Source organism: Lepisosteus oculatus, chromosome 1 (assembly GCF_040954835.1).
Source record: "Lepisosteus oculatus isolate fLepOcu1 chromosome 1, fLepOcu1.hap2, whole genome shotgun sequence".
In the NCBI taxonomy this organism is placed as follows: domain Eukaryota; kingdom Metazoa; phylum Chordata; class Actinopteri; order Semionotiformes; family Lepisosteidae; genus Lepisosteus; species Lepisosteus oculatus.
The window spans coordinates 40,147,192-40,164,688 of record NC_090696.1 but is presented as its reverse complement, the minus strand read 5'-3'; the positions used below and the strand labels follow the sequence as shown (position 1 = coordinate 40,164,688).

Sequence of the window (17,497 nt, the reverse complement as noted above, 5' to 3'; positions counted from 1 at the left end):
GAAAAAACTGAAGATTTGATCATAACGTAGGAAGGAGTGGATCCTAGGGAGCTAGCAGCCAAAGGAGGTTACAAGGGACAGAAGCTGAATAAGGTCGCTGTAAATTTTAAATTTAACACAATCTGTTTTTGACATACTGAGAGAAGGATTTTCTGTATTTTTGTCAATTTCAGCTTTGGATGTTTTAATCTTTTTGTAATGGTTTAATAAAACTGTAGCAGTGAAGTACTATTGTATGGTATAGTAATATATATATATAGTTTTTATATTTTGTATATTACTTTTTTAATCTGTACATTTTTGTAACCACACACCACCTGACTTATCTTTGACTAAAGCAACAGCTTTGTGTGACCAAAGCTGAAATAAAAATTGACTTTCAAAGATCTTATTGTAATTCTGAAACATATTTACAATTTTCTGGGGGGGCTACCTGTTCCTAAGGTCTTGTTGTCGATCTTGTAATTAAAATAGAGTACTGTATGAAAAACGATGTTGTATATGTGTTTGTGTGAACAAAACTTCACATTCCTCAGTGCACAGTACCCCGGGGAGCTAGCCTTGTGGAAATATGGTTTTGTGTTCAGTGACAGCTGGTAACAGTTACATTATTTCGTTGGAGTTTTTTTCTGACCCTTCATACCCTGGCTGTCCAATTCAGAGATTATCATTAGAACTTCATGCCTTATGTTATCAGAAGATGTCAGTAATAGGGGAAATGTTTTAAGCTAGCACTGCCTGCAGACTTTGGCTCTGAATGAGATGAGCTGCCTTTATTATTCAGATTGCAGACATTAGGATAAATAAGTTAAGGGATGTTGGGGTGGGTAAGTAAATAAAATTTTTATGAAAACAAAACAGCACACTAGGATGAAAATAACACTGCATTCTCCTATGGCTTAAAGCATTAAGTGTAATAACACCTTAGAGATTTTGTCTGCCACACAGCATACCACATAAAAATTTTATGCTGGAGTAAGTTTCTGGCGCTCTGTTGGTCTTTCTGAAACCTGTAAAATCACTTTGTTAGGCCAAGGGTGCAAATACTGGTGGTGTTGTCACGGTGACAGTGGTGTACCATTCAGAGAGTACATTAAATTCCATGCCCTTAGCTTTGTAAAACAATGGTATACTGTAAATCAGTTTCACTATATTTTTCCTTCTCTGTGTGAAAAGCATTACAGTGAACAGTGGGAACCTACAGTACAGTAGGTATGCCGATGGACCGCCGCTCTTTCCTACTGAGATACTACTGTATGTGGGGTGTTCTGTTTTATGCTCCAATTGAAATTTAAAGTAAACTGTCCACCTGCACTGAGTTATGAGCATAGGAGACCTGTGTAGTCCAGTGACAGTCCAGTGTTTAGAGTGGATAGACCAGGATGGAGCCATTTACAGCGTATCTTTCCAGGTTGGAAATTGTCTAAATGTCTCATACAGCTCAGTAGGATGACATAGGTGAAGTTTCGATATGACAATTTTCTTCTTTGACGAGATCCAGTATTCACAGAACAATAAACAGGGCACAAACAGTTGTTTAAAGTTGTTTTGCGTAGTAGGTTGACAACATGTGGAATAATGTGACAGGACGAGTACAAACCCTGCTGCACAAGCCACGGTGGTTGAGTTCTGGAATGTGTGTGTGCTGATAATTAAGGCAGCTTAGACACAAACAGCTCTTGCAGTATGTGCTGACTCGTAGAAGATTCGCAAAGTGAAGTGAGTATTCGCTTTAAGTTGTTGTTATATTGTTACTGTTTCAAATGCTGAATCTAGTTTTCTGAGATCTTCTGGAACTTCTGAGTTGACATGTTCAGTGTCATTGTATCATCTGTTTGATTTGCAATGTGTTTTTAACAGGTGTCTTTGTTCTACTTTAGCAGCAAGTTATCTTAAAAAATCCCAACCCTTATTTACCTGAAGCTGATAGAAAAGCTCTCAGTTTTTGTCATGTAAACATGGTAGGATTTGTAGCTCAGTAGCCATTAAGCCTTTAAATACATTAAGACAGAATTTATTTTCAGTTCAGGCTGGATGTATGTGGGATCATGTATAAAGGCAGTTTGCATGATTTGTAGACACAGTGCTTTTGTTAATTTTAGTTAAGTGTGATTTAAATTGTAGTATTTGGAAAGCCAATCATATCCACTTGTGAAATATAAAAAATTAACTTTAAAATAACTTCCACTCTCATGATTCTCAGGGGTGTGAACTGTAAGATGTAAGTCTTGTAAGCAGAGATTTTAAAGACTTTGCTTACCAGGGTGTCAGACTGTCAATATCAGGTTATCTTTCATGTCAGGTAGAAGAGAGCCTTTTGTTTGACTACAAAAAAGTAATCCATTTATGGAGTGGTGGTATATTGGGATTCGAACGTGCACTGGCTTTCTGCATGGAGCAAGAGACCAGTCACATAAAACAGCAGACACTGTGTAATGTCTCCCGGCTGATAGGAAGCATATTATATTTCCACAGCATTGAAACTCACACAAAGACAAATTATTTACAGTTCTTAACCTGCAGGGGTCAGGATTACTCTCATTGTGTTTCTACAAGGAATTAAGGAAATTCTACTCAGGGATCCTACAAACCATTGAAGACATTGAGTGGGAATTGGACAGAGGCCATCAGATTCCAAAGCAGAAGAAGTGTTTGTGTACCTTAAGGAGTCAGGGTTTCTTCAGCCAAGAGTAAGATATGCCACTCAAGAGCTAATGGTGAACAGAGTGAGCTAGCTGGGACTTTAATCAGGTGGAAGAGCATCCCCTTTTTCTGCATTCAGCTCTTGCTGGGAGTCTGCTCACAATGCCCACAAAGACCGTTAAGATTACGATTTTTGTTTTTATTTAACTGGCAACCTAATCCAGGGCAATTTACTTAAAAAGCACTTATAGTTTGTACAATAAAGTATCTTTTACATGATGAGCTAATTTGGTTTAAGGTTTTATTTGAAATCGCGTGGCACATCATAAATGAGAAATCATTGTACAGTGTAACTGACGAAACAAGTAATTCAGTGGATGAAGAGCAAGGCAAGGGGAAGTAAAATGAATAAGTGGCTCTGGCAGTGAAAGGACTCGCTCAGAGCACAGGTGGGCCCAGCCATCGCCAGTTCAAGCGTGGGTGTTGTCACCAGCTGACTGTGACCAGCACTGTTTGTCAAAGCACTGCCAGTGACGGGTGGGCATTAGTCAGCCATGATCTGCTATTCTTGATGTCTGGATAAAAAATGCTCTCCCATGACTGCCCTGCTGGAAGTGAAAGATGCATACAGTATCTGGTGATTCACGTTCTTCCTCTGCAGTACTGTGGTCTTAAACAATTGACAGTTCCAGTTTGGGTGGACCCGCAATTCAATAAAACGTGAAGCGGGCAGTTTCAGAGTTTTTAATTATTGTGTCTGTGTGGTTTCTAAATACAAGGTATTCAATTTATTGAAAAGTAGGTTTACTAAAAAACCTGAGTATTAATAAGCTGCCTTCGCAAATCTGACTGAGATTGTGTTTTGTTGCCTGAATGAGCTTGGCTTAACCAGAGGTTAACTTTCCATCCTGGTTAAGGGACATGAAAGGGATCACTCTGTGTTTTACTGTCTTGAACATTGAGTTGTTCAGTTCTTGTGCACACTTGTGAGTAGCGGTATCAATGATATCCTAATTCTTCTCATCTTGACTTTGGCAGGAGCAGAATGTGGTTGGCATCTCCCGGCAGGCAGGTGCTGTACAGCCGACACTACCAGGCCCAGGCAGTGTGGCGCCTGTGCCGAGCACCAATCCAGGGGCACCTGGTTACCTAGGCAACCAGCAGCAGGCAGCCATGATGAAGCAAATGATGATAGAGCAGCAAAAGCAGCAGATTCTGAGGGAACAAAGGCAACAGCAGCAGCAGCAGATGCTGGCAGAACAGGTAAAGTGTACTTCTCAGAGGCATGCCAAGAGTTGGTACTTTAGGAACCTGAAAGGATTTGTTGAATCAACACATTTAAAATCTACTTTACTGCTCCTAATAACTGTCCAGAGTTATTTTTCTGTTAACAATCCATCCTCCCCCTGCCCTCATCCCGTTACTCCCTCTGGCTCACTTTCCTGTTATAAATTACTCTTCTTTGCTCATTCCACAAATCTCACAAGCAGATATCTGCTGCACCCTCTGTTGTTTACATGGATTTTGCCCTTTCTTAATAAGAGTCGATATAACAAGCTGAACTACATTAAACACCAGCAGATGCATCTGCCATGAACAACATAACATTGCATTGCTCGTCCATATCCCATGAGGGCACCCCACCGCCAGTGAAATCCATTGCCCTCACAACATAATTATTTAATTAAACCAATTAGTAGATATGTTTTCTTACACAGGGAAACAATACATTTGGTTAACATTTTAATTAGATAACCGGCATGAAGGAGAAGGCTCTTTCTTAGAATGTCATGATGTGCATTTTTAGTCGCAAGGACAAGCAGTAACTATAGATATTGTTGTTTTTCGGGGGAGGGAGGATGCTCCTGAGCTTGAATTCTTGTCATTGCTCTGAACTGTCTGAAAGAGCAACTGCTGGCAATATGCAGCAAAGTTTAGTTAAAAATCACAGAAATACCTCTAGAGCCACAAGAGAACCTCATACCTTAAATGAAAGAGCTTTTCCACTTCAAGACAGTGAGTTTTAAATGTTTTCTTCAGATGCTGTGTCTGAAGGGAAGCTGGTAAACCATGGAAATGCAATTTCATAGGTATTTTTAAGTGTATTAAGATTTCAGCTGTTTTTTTCCTGGAATCTCATCTGTGTTTTCTTTTCCGGTGACTGCTAGTGCCAACGAAGCTGTAAAAATCACACACATATTTGATGATTCAGGCATTCTAACCTTTCGTTGCGGGTGGTATATATTTCTCTTTCAGTTACAACAGCAGCACCTACCCCGACAACTTCCACAGCAGCAGAGAGGCCCCTACCCTGTCCAGCAGTTTAACCAGTTTCAAGGTATGTCCTTGTTGCACTTTACTTTTATCTAGAACTGATACGTAAAAATAAAGATATATTGCAAATGGCATTATAAATGACAGAAATAAAGCTGTGAATCACTAATCAGTAATCATTTCTAACTTATATACACCACTACAGAAGAAAGATCGAGTCGCTATTAAAATTATTTAGAAGCCAAAATTATGGGTGAACAGGGAGTGCCTGTAGTAGATATGTGGCTCATTGAGCTTTATTTTAGTCAACAACAAACCTAGGAGCAACCGAGTACCTGAAGTAGTTGTTAGGATATAATGAACAAATTGATGCTACACGTTTTCTTGCTAATATAGGGACAGTATAAATGCAAAGCTTGTGCAAAGATTGAGATCTAGAGAGCAAAAATCCTAATGTCAGGTCAAGCTTTTCCCTTTACCATCTTCAGTTTCGTATCTTAATAATGTACTTTAATGTCAGATATGACACTAGCTGTTTTGCTACTTGAAATCGCTAGGAAGCTGTAACATTACAGGTTATTTTAGTTAAGCACTTTTATTGACAGGTTTGAAAAAAAACATCATTAACAAACTTAAAAAGAATTTCATAGTAAACTGTACCTTTCAATTGTACTATAGTGCTTTTTGTGCAGTGTGGACAACAGCAGCTATTACCAGTACTGTATTAATCTTGAATTTGAACAACTTCTTGCAACTCAGGATGGCGATGTTAGGTTTTCTTAGGGTGAGCGTTCATTAGGCTTTTTGCTGACCTGGCGCTGCCAGGTTTTCAGGTCTGAAAGTCATCAAATCTTCAAAATGTCCCTTTTTTACTTTGCAGAGGCTCTGTTTCATAACTGAATGCCACAGTACAGTTGAGCATCGAAACAAAAATGTTCATATATGGTATATAAAAAAATAACAATCTTTATAGTGTTAAAGAATTTAATTACTAAGTATTTAATATAGTATTACAGTATATTTAGGAGACTTGCAGTTATTGATTGTGTTGTCATAATTTGCTAGTTTATACTGTTGTGGATGTCATTTTGCTTGTGTTTTAGCATTTACCACATCGTAACTTGTGGCCTCGCTTTCCATTTCAACAGCCATTTATAATTTTTGTACATGAGTGCAATAATGCTAGTGGATACTGCCATTTTTTTCATTGAGCAGTTCAACAGTTCCTAGTGTGGCAGAGTGTGTTGAGTAAGCATTGATTCACTCACTGTCATCGTTGAAACTCAGAATGATCTGAGTATGCGCCCTTCTCACAAGATTTCACTTTGTGGGGGCTGCTTTTCGCTTCCCATTTTGGAAACGTAAACACATCTAAAAATCTTTGATTCCTCAATTAGTCAATTCTGAAATCAATCCGTTCCATTCTTACATACAGGCTTTCAATCCATTCAAGCATTCTCTAGGCACTTTACATAAAGATGGCTGAATTTTTTATGACTATTATGCATATTGCTAAATTTATCTCTAGTCATTTGTGTCATAAAATTGCTGGCAATTCTGCGTTCAGCTCGCTAGATCAAGCAACAGATTTGCTAAGTTTGCAATTCAGCACCAGCTTCATCGAAGAGCGGAGCCTGCGTCCGATGTTACATGCTTTGCAGAGCCTGGACGGCTTTGTTAGAGGAACCGCAGAGCAGGCAGAGAGTTTAAACAAATTTTAATTGCAGACGAAATGCATGTGATCAAAGTTCTGTTCATGTTCCACAAGTTTCAGAATTTATAGCCTCGTTAGAAACTGTTATTGCTGTAGAGAAATAATCCAGCCATATGTTTGAGCTGTCAGCCCAGTTGTCGGTGATGCCTATATAAAGTGCAAGTCATAAAATCATCTTTGAAGAAAGTTTCTATCACACGAGAGAAGAAAGAAAAATAATAGCAGAGAACATTGCATCGTTTTCTGCATATATCACTGATAGGGGTAATAATAAGAACAAAGTGGATGTTCAGTTTGCATTGTTATTTATAGTGCAGTATCTATGGAACTATCTAGATTTTCTTCCTTTAAGAAATCTAATTACAGCTCAAATCAGGATAACTACTTCATGGAATCTTCTGTGCCATTTCCAACAAAATGCTCAAAGACCCCCTTACATAGGACAGCTCCATACAAGCTATATTATATGTGCATGTCCAATAAAGTAAGTCTGTCTAAATTCATGCCTGTGTTTTATTGTTGATCTTTTTCACAGTCTGTAATTGCTGTGTTTAATTTGTAATTCTTTGTCATTTGTAATGACAGCAAAGGCTATTCACACCCCCACCTAGGAGCAGTAGCACATAGAGTAAGGATCATATGGGATGGCCGACACACCTCTTTGTCAAACAACACTCCTTTATTGATTTGTAGTCATGATCGCTCCAGCACAGTAGCACCTGAGCAACTGTCTGGCTGTGCACCTGTCAAAGCTCACAGCTGTGTGTGTTCTGCTGGCATATGTGCATATAGAGCCCCGCAGACAGCACACTTGCGCTGGTGTGCGCAGACCTAGGAATGTGTGTGCCTCGTGTCAGGGCATCTTTTCTTACACCCTTTTTTACACAGGAATGTTGTGAAAAACGTGGCAGCTCTGCAGTCTGGGGCAAGGGAAAAAAAAAGTCTCGTTTTAGATCTTTGGATGATAAGAACAGATTGCACTTTCGACATAACCTGAAAAACTGTCACTTAATTTCTGACAAAACCTATTACTTGGGGCTCCCGGTTGTATTTTTTTAAGGGGAGACCAACTGCTCCTTAACATCCCCCCAGACGAGGCCCCGGCTTTAAAAGCACAGCTGAAATCTCCCGTCCAGATTCTTGTCTGTCCTCATGGTCATCTTCTCATTGATTTACTGAGTTGCAGAGTGAAGAGCTATGAAAGAAAATGACAAGATAAAAGAAGTTAAATATTACTATAAGTTGATTCCTCCAGAAATGCTATAACACGTAATAGAGAGGATTTTTACACTGATTTACAGTATGGGTTTTCACAGATAGACTCTTATTCAGTGCTACTCAATTTCATTTGACTGAACTTTTTTTTTTTGCCATGCTTGAGTTTTACCAGGATTTTCAGGGGTATCAAAATTAATTTTAGCAGTACATACTTTGAGTTAAGTAAGGAGCTTTGTGAAGAGGGCTTATAATCATGGTAATTACATTGACGTTATAAGTTATCATAATCAGCAACATCTGTTATCAGGGACATTTCCTTCTGCCTACTCAGTAGCTCTCCATATCAGTTTAATTGTGTTTAAAGGAAATGCAAGTTAGAGCCACTATGGAATACTGTCACATGTCTTGAATTAAAAAAAAATGTTAATCGTAATTTAATCTTGATTAAATTGAGACCCCAGTCATCTTGTTTATTACCTATAGTTGAAAAGGGTGCTTAAATGTATTGTGATAGTCTCTGCCCTTTAATCTTCAAACATATAAGATGCATTTTTCCTACTGGCTTCAATGTAATTGCTGTAGTGTGCATGGGATCTTGGTCAAGTACCTTCTGACGACATGTACTTTGTCATTGAATAGCTTCTTAGATATAGAATATAGAATCAGCTGCACAAATATTTTGCAACTCATTTCAGTCTTATGGTTTCGCTGCCATCAAGAACATGTGTATCTTGGAGTACTCGGCACTTTCAGTTATGCTGTACTCTGCCATTTGTAATGGAATTTGGAATTATGAACACCAAAACAGTCAAATAACATTAATTATATGAAAATAAATTCTAGGAATACTGGGATTTCAGGGAGAAAACCCATATGAGTCAGTGCATTTTCCACATACTGAGAAACAATGGTATATTACAGACATTGTATTACTTTGTATTGTAACATTTGTATTACCTCTGGCTAACGATGAAAATACAGGGAATTTATGAAAAGTAATATTAACATTTTGTTTTTTCAAGCTTGAGTGGGCTGCATTAAGTTCAGCCTGTCATGGTCACGCTAGTTTAATGCACTGCTGCTACATGTTAACCCTAATGACTTCAGAACTGCAACTGTTCTACAGTCCTAACAGCCTGTGCAATACCCTCTTATTTAATTCACAGCAAATCACTGGAATCTTTGACATTCCAAATTATTGGTAGTTCAGCTGGGGAACGTGCCAGTGTTTTCTCCTCCCCTCCTCACTTCGGTCTATTGATTATCTTGTCAAGTTTCCATGGAAACCATCTTAACATTAACCCCTGGGGAAACAGCTTTTGTTCACACCATCAACACTTAAATCATATTGGCGCTGCCCGTACTGATTACGAAAGGTAATTTGTAACCTACCGATAGTATGACTGCACTCCTTACAAGAACTGACATGTCCATCTGAAATCTATCACTTTTAGACTTCACTTGTTGCCATGGAAACCTGTCCCAGATTTTAAGTTTTCCATTGAGCTGATTCAGAATATTGAAAAATGGAGCTCTCATCAGCTAACGAAAAAGCAATTGCACTGTTGTCATTGATTTGTCTTCTTAGAAAAAGACACATAGATGTACTGCGCTAAGCATGTTGCAGATATTCAGTGTAAGTTTTTAGTATCACAATACAAGAATATCAATTTTATGCTTTCAAATGCAGCCTTCACAAAACAAGGAATTCCTTTACCCCACATTGAATCAAATTAATGGAATATCGGTTTATGGGCAAGTGTAATTAGCAGTTGTGTACAAAAATGAAGGGGAATTGTTAATTATAGGGGCTCAGGGAGATTGAGGGGATGTAAATTTACAGATTCTGATAATGTATGTGGATTCCTGTGGGAGTGGTGTGTATTCACTATGGGTTGATGTCTTTTATGTAATGTTATATTTATTTTTAGTGTAATGTTCATATATACTGTTAGTATGTTTTTGTAAGTGTCTGAAAAATCCGACAATAGTGCCATATTGTATAAATAAGAAAGTAGGTCATGTTCATAATTATCCTAAAGAAGCAATTTTAATAAATAAGATTACCATTGATTTTTAATTTTATTTTGAAAATGTTATTAGTGGAGCTGTTTTGTGTTTCTTTAGGTATTTTCATACACAGGCGAACATATCTACAGTAATTCATTCTCTTTTGTAGGCATTAGCACTTTCCTCACATGGTATGAGACAGGCCGTCCTTAGCTTATAATTGAACCCATGCAGTGTAATAGAGAGAGACGGCCCACAATATATTAAATCTCTTTCTTTGGTGTTAAAAGAAAAGCACGCCTCTAGGGAGCTACACAGTATGTTTTTCTTCCTATTTAGATTAATTAAAAAACTTCTTCAGGGACTCACATTTGACACAAGATTTTCTTCCCATTAAATTTTAACACTTTTTATGCAAAACTTTTCTATGTTTTTATAGTATTGCTGTAAGAGTATTGGTGTATATAATTTGGTTATTTAACTGAGACACAACTGGAACATTATTTTTTTCTCAGTAGTCCAATACAAAGGAGTTACTATAGATGTTTAACCAGCTTACCCTGTATACAGTAGTTGCACAATACAGTCTGGGCAGCATTAGACCATGCACATCCAGCAGTGAGTCCTTATCATGTGCTCACCGTGTATTGCTGCACGTCTTTCTGTTGGTATGCTCCCTCGTTGGTCTCTGTCTTATATCATGAACGCTGACATGAAGGCATGGATCAAAGGCAGCGTCAATCACAGTGTCAGGGGAGTTCTGTTGGCTGTAGAAAGCTGGCAGCTAACATCCAGTAGTATGTCTAAGAATTAATATCCTGCTGAGAAAATGAAAAGCTTTAAGAGACCTACTACAAAACAGAACTCACCAGCACTTAAAAGTCCAAGTGGGAGTGGTTATCTTAGGCTACACAGTTAAAAAGATCACATATTGCTACAAATCATTGGCACCTTTGCTTATTTTAGAGGTACTGTAATGTTACTTACTACTTAGGAATTTTCTATAAGAATAAGGCAGATAAGGTTACAGAATTGCTTGTTTTGTGTAAAGCAGGAATTAGATTTTTTCAAATACACGGTCATTATTTTTGTTGGAAATCAACCCCATTTTGAATTCACCAGTTGTGCGGTTTCCACGTCTCGGCTCATAACTTTGAACCCTGCCACCGCACACGGGAGAAAATGAGGAAGTATAGTCAGACTCCCCTGATTGGCCCACCTTGGAGCCACCCATCTTTTTACACATGAAAGGCAACACAAGCAATTCTGGAGGTTCCCGAGCAGCTCCGTGACTCCTGGCCAGCTAATCCCACATGCTTCTTTTCATGGCTGCTGATTGTGAACTTTATCGTGGGGAATCCTGGTCAGAGTCCCTTGTCAACACGACCGAGGGATCATAGATGGATCGAAGAACTTGCTCTCAGGGGTGCCTCTTTCTTACACATTTTAAAATACTACTGAACATTTCTTTTTAAGTTATTGTCGCTTTATGGAAGAACCTTTATGCTAAAACAATCAGAAGAAGTGAACTTTTTAATTATATGAAACAAAGCAGGAGTGCCCACTTTGTATCTCTGTATTAGATCAGTCAGGCACATCCTGGTTGTGGTTCTAGCTGAAAAAGACTTGAACGATTAAAATACATTTACAGAAATAGCCCAATTAACTGGACATGAGTATGGACAAAGAGTAAAATATATGTTGTTTTTTGTATGTGCTTGTGTTGCAGGACCGACACAGGAAATGGCAGCGAGAAACCAGGCTCTTCAGAATATCCGGAATGCCCGATTGCTTCAGCAGCAGCAAAGTCAGGGCATGCTCCAGATGGCATCTGTCCAAAACTCTGGTTCAATGCCGGCAACAGTGGCGCAGTCTGAGATGAACATGGCATATAGCAACGCACCGAGCAGCCAGCAGGGCATATACAGTATGAATCCTGCAATGAACCAAATGTTGCAGCACCCAAACCAAAGCAGCATGAATATGTCCCACAACCCTTCACAGGGCCAGAGACAACCCAGTGCTGGACAAGGGGTTGGCATGGTCGGGGGTTATGGACAAACCATGCTGATAAACTCCGCCATGTCCCATCAGCAAATGAAAGGACCACCTGTTGGGCAGGCCATGCCCAAGGCCCAAGCACAGAGACTCCAGGGGATGATGGGAAGTGCTGCCCAGGGGGCCCAGGGCTGGCAGCAACAACAGCCAGGCCTACAGGCCATAGCTGCACGGACTAGTGGGGAAATGGTGGCCTTCAACAATAACTCCGCTTATGCCATGCAGCCTGGCCAACCGCGGATGACCAAACAACACTTTCCTCAAGGAATGAACCAGCCTATTGTGGATCCCAGAGCCATGAACCCTGCAATGAGTGGGCAGATGATGCCTCACATGTCTGGGCAACCAAGGACCAACCAGCCACGGCCCATGGTCATGGCTGGAATGACCCAGGGTGTTCCCAATATGACTCCTTTTAGCCAAGGCCCTGGGCAGCAGATGGCAGCTGGTGGTGGCTCTTACGTACAGGGCGGTCAGCCACCAGGCTACCAGCGGACATCGAGTCAGGACTTGTCTTACAGTTATACCAGCCAGTCAGCAGGAGGAGGATCTTTTAATTTACCAGATGGAGCAGACCTGGACTCTACAGATGGCTGGATGGACGAGTTCTTTCCTAGTCAATAGCAAAAAAAAAAGGCCCCAACTTTACATGGACTGTAAGTGAACATTAGTTGAGGAAAAAGAAAGAGGACAATTAAACCTTTTTTGGAAAGCATTAATGAGCTGATAAAGGCCTCATTTTTTGCATCACCTGTTTGGGCTGACAGATTATTTTTAAAAAAGTATCACGGCTTTTGTGAACTGGGTCGGTTTGGTAGTCACTCCAAAACTGTGCAGTTCTATGGGAGTGTGTTTTATTTTTTTAATTTTTAGAAATTACATACTTTCCCCCTTTTTTTAAGAAAAAGATTATTTACCCTTCTGACTTCTTAGCTCAGTATCTTAAGTGTGTGCAGATTTGGTTATTTCTGTCAATGGATTTAAGACTTTTGTATGTTTAGAAAATAAATTCCACAATAATATTGCAAAATCTCCACATTACACATGAGAGTGGGTGTAAGGAACATGAAGAGGTTAAAAAAAGAAAAAAAGAAAAAAATGCTAAATTTATTTTTAGATTTAGGGGTTTAATTTCTTACCAATTTGCAGTCTCTTCTGTTACAATTTTTTTGTGCCACTTAACAATTCCTTGCAGGAATCCTAACAAGATTTTGGTTTGGAGTGGTGTCAAAATGTAAAATCTTTCAAATAAGAATTTGACCAAAAGATAAGATATTAACCAGATTTGCTGTGCTGTGCAGTAGTTCATAGCCAATAATATTCATTGTAAATGGTATGAGTTGTGGAAAACATCCCTATGACCTATTTATTATGTATTCTAACCAAAATTTTATCTTTGAAAGGCTTGCATTTCCTCTGTATTTGTCTGTTTTTATACTGTGAAAAACAACAACAAAGCAATCATATTTCTTTGTCTAGTGTCCGAGCCAACGCAGTAGGTGTGGGCTGTTGCTGGGCAACCAGTGTGAGAGGCATCTACTGGGCTGAGTTTCTACATCATACTGTGAGAGAACTGGCAGCTACCAATAGTTCTGTTTGGATGGAAAGAAATGTTAAATGTCAGCTAAGGTGATTACATTACAAAGCTTTATCTGCTAGAAATGAAGAACAAAACAGAGTAAAATGAATGTACTGTCCACCTTAAGTGAATTTTCTCATGATTGATAGTAAATAAATTATCCTGAACCCTGAAATACCCAATGCCGATTGTATAAAAATAACTTTTTAAAGATACAACACTACTTATTAAGTCACATCAGTGTCTTATTTAGATTGGATGCAAAAAAAGTTCTAAAACTCAATGACTTTGCAATGTAACATTGAACTAGAAACACTTCAACTATCTATTAATTTAAACTGCTGTTTTTGCTCCAAATTCAGTTTTCACTTTTGTAAAACTCTCAAACTATAATTGAGTTAAGTTTGACAATGTTCTTAGTTATTCTACAATTCATAGTAGATCCATGCCATAAGGTAATGACTAGGTGAATTACTTTTACAATTATTATACATTTTATTTGATTAATGCGGAATTACATAAGTACATTTTAACTTTAATAATTGGAGGTGGTCGTGCTGTAATGGGGGACCCAGTCAGTACTTCTACAATGTGAATGGTATAATTTGTGCTACTCTTTTTCACAGAGAAGTCAAGAACTGAAACACAGTTTTTCAGATCCATGTTACAATGCAGAGCATTATTTCCAGGGTCTGCTGGAACACTGTTAGATACAACAAAGCCTTTGCTGTCCATGCTGTACAGTAGCACAGGGTATACATTTTTATTACTTTAGCAATATTAAAATAAAAGTGCAAGACTGGTCATTTTAAAATAGTCTTGGAGGCAAACTTGAATAGAGTAAAATAGTCACAAAAACTACATTTAAAGGAATACATTTCATAGTGCCATAGATAAATGTGTATTACTCATTACAGACAGCACAACATAGTGTTAAAATAATGCTGTTGAGGTTAATTTTTATAACACTTCATATTGTATTAGAAAAACATCTACACTGTGATCAATCTGATATGGTAAAGGGTGCAATTCTTTAGTGTTAGTCATAGGGTGGAAAGCAACACCGAAAAAGCCAATAAACATGGAGTAAAAATGGAGGTTACTCTCTTTGTGTGAGTCAGCAATCTGTGCTACTGAGAAATCATGGGGAGACAGTACATAATTTACTATTTTAATATTATTTTCCTTTCTTCGTTAAATGAGGTTGGTTTCAAAATTAAATATTTTATGGTTCAATGAAGTCCTGTAGTCTTGAACACATTTTGCAATATGCATAGAAATCAATTATAAATAAAGATTGACTATTTTGTAGAACTTCTGTCTACTCTAATTACTGCTACAAGCCTTCAAGGCATGCTGTCCATAAGAGGGCACATGGCTGTTATATTTCTAAATCTGCCTTCGAAGGTTTGTTTCCTGTCACTTCAGCATCACATTGGTTATTGCGCAAACTGGTGTTAAATAAAGGCATCATATAACAGCCTTTTTTTAAATATTAAGGGATTATTTTGGTAGGTATTTCTCAAGTTCAGGCTGGGTTTATAATTATATAAATAATTCTAATTATATCATTATGTAAACCTGGGCTGGTAATATTATTTTTCTGTGACCAAAGCACCATTTCATGAAGCTTAGCTGTTCAGTTTTGTATAAGCTGACCTTGGATGTACTAAAGCCATTTTCGTCTTTCATAATACTGATGGCCACCCTGCTTTCTTTAGTCTTCCTCTAACTGTTTGGTCTGATTGTGCAGTTTCTGGTGCTTCCTGAAGTTGACTAGATCTGGTGTGTCCAATCCCAGCCCTGGAGTGCCTATGTGTCTGCAGGTTTTAATACGTTTCTTTAACGCACCAGCACCTGAAGTTGTTCAATTAAGCCAGTCATACACTGGTTGAGGTTGTAAACTGGAATTAAATGAAAACCAGCTCAATCAGATACACTGGCCGTCCAGACACCGGGACTGGATACAACTGAATTAGATTGCCTTGAGCTTTTGAATGTAACCCTTTAGGAATATAGGATTTGCTTATCAGGACAGCCTGGAATTTAAAACCAGGAGTATTCCATCTGCTATGGATTCACATCCGAGAATACGACTGAATATAACTCATGAAGGTTTATCTCTGAACTCCTTCTTGTTTTCTTCATAAGCAGTATCATTTTAACTAAAATTATCAGCATTAAAAATATAGCTTTTCCTTACATGGATGATATGTGCTAAAGCACATTAGTATAAGGAGAGAGGGCACCTATTACTTCTGATCAGTGTTATAGTGTACCAGTCCATTTCTCGGTGACCAACTTAAAAGTACAGTCAAAAGAAACAGTTCTGAAAGCTTTGGTGAGTTAATTACTTTAGCTTTTCTTTGATAGGGAGGTCATTTATCAAGAAGACTAAGGCTATTTAATGAGAGATTGGAAGTGAAAAGACTTCTACTGTGGAAATATAGGTTAAATAAAACAAATGCCACCATCATACCAAAGAGAAACACAGTAGGTCTGGTTGTCGTCATGTGTTCCAAAGCCCAGATCAAGACTCTTTTTTCCCTCATGAAGATTATAAAAAAAATCACATTTCAAGTTATGGTCCCATAGTACCACTGTTCTCATTTATGAGAGTGTAAAATAGTAGGTTATCTTTCACTATTTTTTATGGGAACATAGTTTTAAAATGAGAAAAGGTGGCAGTGGGAAAGTACTTAAATCAAGTTCTTGTCTTGACTGAACCAATACTAGCAGTGTTTGTTTTTTTCAGTTAAAAAACACTGAAGAGAAAATGGCTTTCCTAACACAGATATTCTTCACTGGGTAGGGATGCTGGGGTAACAAGGGGGCAATTCAGGGTGAATTGGGCCTACTGTATCTTCAGTCTTGTTTTCATGTAAAATTTACAGCCATGTTTCCTGTTTTTTTATTGTATCTGGTCTGCTTCTGTCTCCCACAGCAGACTGCCAGTTTCGATTGTGAAGCATCTCTGTCATCATTTGTTATTGGTCGAGGGATGTTTCTGTTGCTGTAAGTGTGTAGGGTGGCAAAACTGCATATTTAAAAACTGCAGATGAAATGCAAGCCTACCAAAAAAAATAAAACTTCAGTATCTGATGGCGTTGCAGGCAACTGGCGTACAGCTCAGTCCTTGAACAACAGGTTGTGTTGTCCTTGAAAGCTTCCTCCAAATATTGTGTATCCGGGACCAAGTAAAGTAGAAATTGTTTTTCATGTTTTTTTTTGTTGTTCTTGTTTTGTTTTCCTTTTTTGTACTCTGGTGCTGACGTACATGTGATGTTGATGAAAAAAAAATTAAAAAGATAATGGTTCTTTGTAAATATGTTTTTACAAGTTGGAATACATCAGATAATACTGGTTCTACTATCTGTAAAGAAATTACTGTTTGTTTAAAATAGAGAAGTATTTTTATTTCATTTTTCCACTTTTAAATTCATCAGAGCTATGCCATTGCACTTCAGACAATGTCTTACTACTAATTTGTACTGTAAACCTCTTCTAATTTTTATTTTGGAGTTGTTTTTCTAGTTTGAGATTTTACTCTGTACCTTAAGCAGTGCTTATTTCTTTTTATCTTGTACAGAATTCGGAAATGTTAATGCAAGAGGATTACAGAAACGTCTTTTTTTTCCAGAAAATAATAAAAAGGAGAGAATGTTATCTCTGTGATCATATTAAATGAACTCTTAACACAATCTTGCAGTCTTTTTTCCAAAAAGTTTCATTTATCTGTCATAGCTATTCTTGTATGTCATCTATACCACATCCATTCTGTACTTCATCTGTTACCTGCTGTTTTGTAAAAAAAAAAGTATATATGAAATTTTCATAAAAGCAGAAATACTGAATTTTGTGATGCCGTGTGTTTTCCACAACTTTCTTTTGTTTGTTTTTTTGCTTGGCTTACTTACTGAAGTAATTTTTACTGCATATCATAGCTGAGGCTTATTGAAGTTGATTTCATATTGCATCTTATTTTAATATGAGGTTAGGGT

The 17,497-nt window shown here is 37.9% G+C and overlaps 1 protein-coding gene across 1 annotated transcript in view; it reads left to right on the top strand.

Moving 5' to 3' along the window:
• The window catches only part of maml3 (mastermind-like transcriptional coactivator 3), a 210,971-nt gene extending 193,774 nt beyond the window's left edge, over positions 1–17,197 (top strand). Inside the window, exons 3-5 of the mRNA XM_015344992.2 lie at positions 3,682–3,906; positions 4,900–4,981; positions 11,589–17,197. Coding sequence (XP_015200478.2) covers positions 3,682–3,906; positions 4,900–4,981; positions 11,589–12,541 — 1,260 coding nt within the window. The 3' untranslated portion in view covers positions 12,542–17,197. The remainder of the gene's footprint in view (positions 1–3,681; positions 3,907–4,899; positions 4,982–11,588) is intronic.
• Positions 17,198–17,497: the final 300 nt, after the last annotated feature.